This window comes from Lycium ferocissimum, chromosome 12 (genome assembly GCF_029784015.1).
Source record: "Lycium ferocissimum isolate CSIRO_LF1 chromosome 12, AGI_CSIRO_Lferr_CH_V1, whole genome shotgun sequence".
Taxonomy (NCBI): Eukaryota; Viridiplantae; Streptophyta; class Magnoliopsida; order Solanales; family Solanaceae; genus Lycium; species Lycium ferocissimum.
Genome location: NC_081353.1, coordinates 47,099,763 through 47,109,826, shown reverse-complemented (window position 1 = coordinate 47,109,826; position 10,064 = coordinate 47,099,763). Strand labels below are relative to the sequence as shown.

General features: G+C 29.8%; 1 protein-coding gene across 1 annotated transcript; it reads right to left on the bottom strand.

The window, feature by feature from the left end:
• Window positions 1–7,763: 7,763 nt before the first annotated feature.
• Window positions 7,764–9,769, bottom strand: LOC132039981 (temperature-induced lipocalin-1-like). The gene is made up of 2 exons (XM_059430567.1): window positions 9,325–9,769; window positions 7,764–8,163 (listed from the first exon to the last, which is right to left on the bottom strand). Exons 1-2 carry the CDS (start codon window positions 9,694–9,696, stop codon window positions 7,984–7,986), a joined length of 552 nt encoding a protein of 183 aa, XP_059286550.1. The 5' UTR covers window positions 9,697–9,769; the 3' UTR covers window positions 7,764–7,983.
• Between the last annotated feature and the right edge of the window lie 295 nt (window positions 9,770–10,064).

Genomic DNA, 10,064 nt, shown 5'->3' with positions numbered 1-10,064 from the left:
TTGGCTTCGTTTTAACCTGTTACAATTCTGATGTATGTTAAAAGTCTGACTAATGCTCTTTAGACGTATCTAAATACGTATACAACTTGAGAGTCACTGGCTACGTCGATCCAGCCATTTTCCATGTCAATTGTATTATTTGTATCCAAAATAACACTAAGTTTTAACGTAGTCAAATTCTAAAATCATTTACTTCCGTTTGTTCAAAAAAGAATGTCGTACTTCTTGTTGTTTTAGACTATATAAGTGTCAAAAGTCTATTTCTGTCTTTAATTTTATGATCAAACAAACAACATTACATAGATTGGAATGAAGGGAGTAATTTACCCGACCGAAATGCAACTCTTTCTATGCATCATATGATGCATGAACACTCCATCACATATTAAAAAGAATTTTTGTGTCTTTAGGCAAGTTCTGTGATCTTCAGAAGTGGTGGAGTCATAGGTATGAAGTATGAGTTTAATTGATCCCTTTTACTTTTGACTTACTTCATAAATTTATATGTGAGAAGTATTGGAAAAGAGGATTAATTTTGGAACTCTAATGTTCAATGAATTCAGAATCTTCAAATCATTAAATCCAAACTCTGGATTCACCTCGGTCCTCGGGTAATAATATAATTGTCCTTAGTTCTTTGCTTCATTTCAACAACAATATACCTAGTGAAATCCCACAAAGTGCGGTAGAGGGTAGAGTGTAAGCAGACCTTGCCCCTACCTTAGGAGGTAGAGAGACTGTTTACGGGGTCTGGGGTCCTTGCTTAATTTCACATATGGATAATTTTATGTTGTCCATCTCTTGTTCTTCTTCCATTTCCATGTGTTATTTTGGCTTTCCAATGTTTCCTATTTGAAGTAGCTAGGCCGTCTACTCCACCCCATTGTTAAGAACTTAAGATGCGTCAAGACTGGTCACAAGCAAAGCAACTTTAAATTATTAAATACTTGTGGGAACAATTAATATTCCTGTGTATGAATGTGATATGATATCAATCTATTACACGTACCAAGAAAACATTCATGAAAAAAAAAAATTGAATTGATGGTTCAAGACACGTCCCAGCACGATTAATTATGATTATCTAGAAGTTACTTATCTAAGAAGCAATATTCATGCTGCAAATTTCCCCAACCAGCAGGGCCTTATCAAAAGTTTATTTAAGTTGTCATGCCAAAACAAACAGTAATATGAGGTCTCCTTGAATGGATAAAAACATGTCGTTTTATGAATGAATCATCGAAAATCATAGAGAAATGTAATAGAATGTGTATGATCCCTCCACCTAATCTCTCTTTGATTCATAACAATAACTTTCCTAAGAAAGCTAATGGCAAATCTAGAAATATCACTACAGAGTGTTCATGATTTAATATATTTGTATCAAAATGATTTTTACATATGCAAGTAATATATGTTCTATTTTTATTGTATAATTCCCTGGTGAAGGTGTTCGAACAACTGACCCGTGCCACTACTATAATAATGAACACATCCATCTTATTATCTTAACTTTACGACAAATAAGTTCCGAATATCAAATGACTAATTAAGATTTTAAAAGAAATAAAAATTTCTTTCCAGGAGTAATGAGTATACACACATAATAATTGCTATCCGTAAGGAAGGAACAATACTTCCCATCCACGAGAAGATGCTATAAACAAGATAATTTCAAGTAAAGAGGGACCATTTCGTTATCCTTGGATTATATGAAAATGACTACTTAGACTCAAATATATATATTAAAAAACTCCCTTAGCTTTAAGCTCGATATTTTTCTATGCTGCAATATTGGCAGCAAGTGTAGCACATGGTGGGAGCCATTGATTGTTGTATAAGAAATTGTTCGTCCTCATCCTTTCACGATCCAATGTCGACAGATCAGACAACAAAACAATTTTATTATTATCACAATATTGTTGATTTGATAAATACTTTTTGTTGAATTATTTCTATATTGTTCATTCCTAAATAGATCTAGGAGAGTCTTCCTTCTAAACATTACAGTGCACATGCACAAATAAAATGAAGTATATTTAGACCCTGTTTGGATTTACTTATTGCTTTTCTTTTGGCTTATAAGCCAAAAGCCATAAGTCAGAAATTCTAATTTATGACTTTTAACTTATTTTTATTATTTTAACTTAAAAATAAGTGTTTAAAATTATTTTTTTATTTTACCAAAATACTACAGAAGTGCTTGAAAACTATTTTGACTTAAAAACATAAAAAATAAGCCAATCCAAATAGGCTCGGGCTCGTTTGGTTGGAAACAACTTATCCCGAGATAACTAGTCCCGGGATAATTTATCCCGGGATTAATTACCCCGGGATTAGTTATTCCACCCTTAAGGTGGGATAAAAAAACACTCTAATCCCGGGATTAGTTATCCCGAGTTTTTTTCCAACCAAACGTGGGATAAGGCGGTACTAATTTTTATCCCAGGACTATTTTTCTCTATCTATCATACCAAACTAGCCCTTAGTAGGCGTTTGGCCATCAATTTTCAAACCATGGTTTCAAACCAGCGTTTGGACATGCGTTTTCAGTCATGGTTTGAAACCAGGGTTTCAAACCCCAAATCATCCAAAAAGGCATGATTTGGGGTTTGAAACCATGGGTTCAACTTTTTTAAATATAAAATTTAACCCATAAGTTTATATTTTGTAAAAAAAGACCCATAAGTTGGTAGATATTTTTAACAATTACCCCATCAATCATTTACCAATCTCATTAACTTCTACAAACCTTTATTTATGTCTACCAACGTTTAATTTATGTGGGAAGATTATGTTAAAGAGTAGTTACATTACTATTCATGTTAAATTTTCGTTTTTATTGAACTAAAGTTTGATTAATTTATGTTGCATTTTTTAGAAAGGCCTTCTAGTAGTGTACTAATTTTGTTATAAACTATGATTTGCTCATTTGGTAAAATTATATAACAATTGAGAATATTTTGATAGTTTTCACAATTTATGGGGTTTTTATGTCTATAAGAAAGAATACAACTTAAAATATCCAAATTGTATGTCCAAACATGATTTGAAACCGTGATTTGAAACCATGTTTCAAATTATGGTTTCAAACCATGTCCAAATGGGGCCTTAATGTGTAACTTCTTCGGAGTTACCTTATAATCTCAATATAAAAATTTTATTTGGGCCCACTCACACCTGTTGTGTTTGATTTAAGCATATGCTGTTTTTTTTTTTTTTTTTTTTTTGGGTTCTCATTTGTTTGTATTATTTTACAAGTCATAGTGATCAAGCCAAAAAGTTTCACTAAGAAAAATTTAACATAAACAATGAAGCGAAAAAAGTTCAACATCTATGATACATTCATAAATTGATTTAATTTTGTATGTGCAATGTAATTATTCGATGGAAGGAATTCAGATATACCTATCTTTGCAACTCGTGACAGATCTACAAACCAATGTATGGGTTCACGGCGGCTCAATAACAATTGTTCAACTTCTATATACATATATTGAAAAACTTATCAAATACATATAAATATTTAGATATGAACTCAGTTATTATTTAATTTGAGCTTATTGTAGAAATTCATAAACAACAAATCCTAAATTGGCCTCCACTTGCGACCCTCACTTTGCATTTTGTTAGTCAGTTTCAAATATACTTATTAGTGATGATAAATAATTCTAAAACTTCTTATTTTGGTCTTAGCCACATGATGTCACTATATATACCTGTTAAAACTGTAAAAAAATTTCAAACTCTTTATACTCCTAACATATTATAACATATCTATAATAATCATACAACTATCTCAATTTATGTGATATTTTTTTTTTATTTGTCCCAAAAAGAATCATACATTTCTTTACCATATACTTGTTAAAACTATAAATTTCAAACTCTTTACAACATATTATAACATATCTATAAATCATACTACCTCTGTCTCAATTTATGTGATACATTTTTCTTTTTGGTCTGTCCCAAAAAGAATGATATATTTTTATATTTAGAAATAATTTAACTTAAAACTTCCCTTTTTACTCTTAATGAAATTTTACAACCACACAAATATCTATGGCTTGTTTTAGACCATCTCCAACCTTGCACCATTTTTTACACCAATCCTATTTTGGTGTAATATTTGATGTTTTGGAGCTCCAACCTTGCACCATTTCTTACACCATTTTGGGGCGTGAATAGTGTTGCACCAAATTTGGCGTAACACTATTCATCAACACCATTACTATTCATCGATATTTTATTATATAACACTTTTAATTTAACATATTATAAATTTTAATTTTTTCATTTAGGTCCCTAATATACTTAATTATTCTTTATGTAATATCTTTCTGCTATTAATTTTACATCTTAATTTTAGAGTGTAATTTTTATAAATTAATTTTCGTATACATTATTTTTATATAAAATTGTAAGTTAATTTTATTATAAGTTATAATTGTATAAACAAATATAGCCATCACAAAAATGAAAAGTGAAAATATAAAATATAATATGTTGTTAATAAATAACACAATGTTCAATAACATAATAATTTAGAATTGAAAATACATTAAAATTATAACACAAATTTCAATAACACAATGTTCAATAACATAATAATGTTCAGTACATTAAAATTGAAAATACATTAAATAACATAATAATTTAAAAATTATAACAACAATTTAGTACTTTGATGGTTGTTTCCAGATCCACCGATATCATTAAAATATTGAGTGCTACATTGAGGGATGGTTGTGGTTGGTCATGAAATTGTTGATTTTTTTTATCCATTATTCGTTTTTGTTCTTGTCGAATAAATTCACGAATATTTGGATCATCAATAGAATCTAAATTCAACAATAAATGTTGAATGTGCATTTGGAGTTTTGCAATCTCGATTTGCACTTATTGCAGGGCTGTCACATTTTTGGAGAAAAGAAGTGCTACATGATATATTAACTACATATATTATGCTGCACAACATGATAATCTAGGATATTCAAGATGCTTGGGAAGGTTTAACTCCAACAGTAGAAATGTTAGTACACGAAAACTACTTATTTGAACAATTTTTAGCTCGACACAAGAAAATTAAGAACAAAGATGCTCATTTTACACTTCGTAATGCATTAATAGAGCATTTATGGGAGCAACATACTAATCGTGCAAGTTGAATATTTATGTAGAAATTAAAATAAATTTTACCATAATGTAATATTTATTTAATTATATTTTATCAATGATTTCACTTTTATTTGAATTATCCATTAATATGTATAACATATAATATTTGTTTACAATTTATATTATTTAAAAATTTATGGTATAAAATAATTTTATATTAAATGATTACATAACAAAGGAATATGAATTACATAGGATAAATATGTAAAAAAAAGAAAAAAAGAAAGAATTTGTTTTATGAAATAAAAAAATAAAATTTAAATAAAAGAAAATAATAATATAGAATAGAGAGAAGAATATGTAAGGAATGTTCTTTTTTGGTGTAGAAAATAGTGTAATGGGTTGTAGTTAATTTTCACCATTTTGATGTAAAAAATGGTATACAAGGTTGGAGATGTCTTTAGACCACAAGTTTTAAAAGTTTTTCTTTTTTTCTTAAATTCTCCTAATCAAATTATATTATATAAATTAGGACGGAGGAAGTAAATTTAAAAATTTCGTGTCGAAACAAATTATGTAACGGTATGAGATGGAATAATACCTGTCTACCGACTTACCACTGGCTAGAGGTGATATTTTCCCCACCAAGCATTTGCATGTTCGAATACGTGGCGTGTGTGTGTGTGAAATATGACAGGACAGTGATGTGAAAATTTGAAGCCAACTTCGATTTCCTTCCATAGCAAGTTCCAACGAGCATATAATACAGACATACAGTATATGATATGAAAAATCCAATTATGTCCATTCAAGAAACTTCTTGACAAAGAAAACAAACAAATAACATTTCAACATTTCATACCCATAACTTCAAATGCAAATTTGACAACAAACTTGTTTATCCTAAAAAGAAAACAGTAAAATTTATTTAATGATTTAAATAATATGTGATTTGATTTTGTTATAAGCAGTGGCTAATTAGAATGATAATAGGCAAATTGATTGACTAAAAAAAGTTAAATATAAAGCAAAGCTTGAATGATCCTGGAAGCAAATCCTTTGATAGGTTTCTCCGATTGACTATAAAGCACTTAAACTTTCTAGAACAAATATACAAATCCGGAGCAAAAGAGCAACTTAAAAGAATAAATGTGAACAATAAAGCTTGTAAGAATAGTGTCTAATCAGTGTTATTCGATGATGCTTCTTTTGGGCTGTTAAGCTCTTTTTATAGTACAAATACAAGGATCCTTTAATTAGTAATTAAATCCTAATAATTTAATAATAATGAATTAATATTGCCTTTAATACTGAATCGTAACGCTTGCTTCAGATCCGATATGATCTGATCTAACGTTATTTTTCTATTAATCATTTGGTGTGACTTTCCCTTGTAACTCGACTCCGGATGCAACCAGGGCTTTTTGCTCGTATTAAATGCTGCAACTGAAAACGTTTCATCTTCCTCAGTCACGTATCCCAATACTGTTTCGACACATGCCAAGCTGTATTTTACCACGTATACCAAACTCTCTTACAACCCTACACACTACTACCATCAACTTTACTAGGTTCCACAAGAAACTCTCGTAAGAAAAATACAACCTTAAAACATTTGAAGTTTTTTTCAAAAAAAAAAAAATTAAAAAAAAAAAACATTTGAAGTTCACCTTAAAACAACACACCTTTTTTACAAACTACTACTCATTGTTTATATTATAGATCTTTTGTAACCATATTTACTGCTTATATTCCAAAAATATGATTTGATGCACCGTTATTTTGAGGGATTTCCTTTTTACTTAACAAAATTGGTTCAGACCAAATTTTTCTTCTTCTTTTTTGAAGCTTTAAGTGAAAAAGTGAAATAATATATAATCAAACAAGAAGATTGAAAAAACAAACAAAATTATGTCCAAACGGATGCGAAGTATGTAAAATTCCAAGAAAATTCACGCAAAAGAAGAAAACAAATAAGATTTCAACATTTCATACACATAAATTCAAATGCCAAATTGAGAACACTCTCCTACACCACACATTTGGACTATTACTATCAACTTTACAAAGTTCAAGAAGAAAAGGACACTGCTGAGAAAAATACAACTTAAACATTTGGAATCAAAGCAACACTCTCTTTTTCTGTCAGCTCCTACCCCTTACCAGCGCACTGAGCAACCTTGAATAGATCGGAAATTAAGGTAAGCAGCAACCTGCTCATTATGCAATAGATCGAATCATAATAGAACAAAAATTAAGGTAAACGCACTGAGCAACCAGCTCATTATGCAATAGATCGAAAATTAAAACAAGTCCTGTGCGGCGAGCTTTGACTGAAAAGTCTCTTTTTTATGAGATTACTTTTCATTCTCTTTTTAACAAGATTACTTTTCATTGTTTATACTGCAGATTGTACACTTTTCTTTTACCATTTTTGCTGGCTGCTCTTCCAAAGATTGATTTGATCCATCATTTCTTGAGGATATTTTTTTACTTGAAAAATCCGTTCAGATTAGTGTTTCCTCCTCCAACTTTGGAGTGAAAAGTCGAAATAATATATGACCAAAGAAAAAAAAATTATGTCCAAACGGGACCTAAGTAGGTAAAATTTCAAGAAACTTCATGCCAAAGAAACAACCAAATAACATTCAACATCTCATCCATAAAATTCAAATGCAAAATTGACAACAAACTCTTACAAGAGCACACACACCACTATTATCAACTTTACAAGGTTCTAGAAGAACAACCTTAAACATTTGGAACGAAAACTAACAACACTCTTTTTTACAATACAACTTTTCATGATTGTTTACATTGGTAGAAGATCCTTTTTTATTAAAAACATATTTACTGATATGATTATTTTCCAAAGATAGATTTGATCCACCAAAATCCTTTGTCCTTTGGGGCCTCTTCACCTGGTGGAGGATCAGATTGAGGTGTCTTGTGAAGTTTGCTCACATCATACCCTACTTCTTTAGCCTTCTCAATAAGTTGGTTGTATATCTCTTCATCAAGATGTGTTTGCCTACATAATATCTGCCAACCAAGAACATTTTGTTATAAGCATAATACAAGATAGTTGAATTTATACATCACGGAGTAAGAACTAAAAAAAAAATAGTCTACTGAAATATATTTACAAATAAGCCTCCTACAAATGTGAAATTTATAGTCTTAAAAAATCACCTACTACAACAGGTAAATGTGTCACATAAGGTGTAAAAGTTCTCGTCACCGATGATGTATATACCTTAAAACTTAGAAGAATTTAACTAATGAATTTAAGTTCTACCCACCGGGTAACAAATGTTTACACTTATTTGATAACCATTAATGGATAGTCTCTTAAAATTTCACTAATAGTATAAAAAAATCTATAGATCCTTAATGAATTAAATGGTTAATAAGATAAAAATAATACCCAACATACCACCATAATAATGTTATTAGGTAATTTTTTTCCACATGCCTAAAACAGAGTTAATCAATACCTATGCCAAGCGGCTAGTTACCTATACTTGAACTCTATAAGGAGTTACTAATTAAAACAGAATTAACCGATATCTATGCTAGTGTGAGTTTGTAGGTATCTATACCTTGTTTGTGTGTATGGGGGTGGGGGTTAAGTTGGCAAAACATTTATCAAATGCTATAAATATGCCTAGTCTCAAAACTGAACTAACTCCAGCACATACTGATAGTGTCCTCATGCAATGTAAAAAATAATAAGGAAAAAACCCCTAATGCTCCTATAAACAATCATCACACTACAAGAAAAATTATATTTGGCAGCAAATTTTTTTTGTTGTCATAGATTGATTATTGTTGCAAAAAGTATTTTTTGCAACATAAAAAATATTTTGTTGCATGAACTTTTCTCAACCGCTGTTATTGCGGTAACGTGCAATAACTTTTTTTTTCTGTTATCAAAAGTACTGTTTACAACAATAATTAATACTATGATAACAAAATTAAATTCTTTGGCAACAAAATTAAATTTTTTGACAACAAAAAAATCATTTGCCAATGATAAAACTAAATTGTTTTCAAATATAAAAAAATTTATTGTGATTTCTATACTTTCTTGTAACGCCATATAAGCAAACAAAATTATATAACACTCAAACCACATCCAAAATATTCATATTCAACCATGACTATTTTTAGAATGTTAAAAAAACAAATTAGTGAACTTACCCAAAGAGACTTCTTACTAGGCTGACCAACCAAAACATATTGATAACCATCATCAATATAAAGAACCCAATAATCAGCAGTAACTGGAATTATTGGTAAGAACGGAGGAACATAAAATTTCACTTTAAGTTTTGCTTCATCACTTTTAGGATCAGCTTTATAAGCACTGCCTTCAATTGAAGCTCTTTTTCCATTAGTCCATGTTTCATTTAATACATGTACTGTTCCATCTTGGTTTAAAGTGTAAGTGGCCCTAGTGTTCTCTCCATTTTTGGGCTGAGTTATTGAGGGAAATGAAGCAATTTCATACCATCTCCCCATGTATTTTTCAATATCCAAATTCCTCACTACTTCCATTTCTTTTGTGGCCATTTTTGCAAAATTTCAAAGAGAGTAGTAACTTTTTCTTTTTCAAGATTTTGAGGGCTGGAGCCAAAGATGCTATTTTTTGGGATTGGTTTCTTGATAAGGCTTAGTGGGATGAGATATATAAAGGTTATAATATTGTGCAATATGTGAGATATTTGAGGATATACACGTGGGCTATTTGAGCCCTTACAAGTTTACCGGTGGATTTTGACGGACCACCATTTTTATCTGTCCTGTATAATAAAAATAGATATTAATTTTTACTTATCTAATTTGATAAATTAAGAAATAATTTATTATTTTATATCTATTTTTTTTTCTTATTATTAATTATTCTATTGAAAACGTTAATGAGTTGTTAGTGAATGCAT

Excerpts from the sequence above, each read along its gene's own strand:
- LOC132039981 (XM_059430567.1), bottom strand. The coding sequence starts at position 9,696 with ATGGCCACAAAAGAAATGGAAGTAGTGAGGAATTTGGATATTGAAAAA. Across the intron at positions 8,164-9,324 it reads CTAGTAAGAAGTCTCTTTGG|ATATTATGTAGGCAAACACA; the intron begins GTAAGTTCACTA and ends CTTGGTTGGCAG.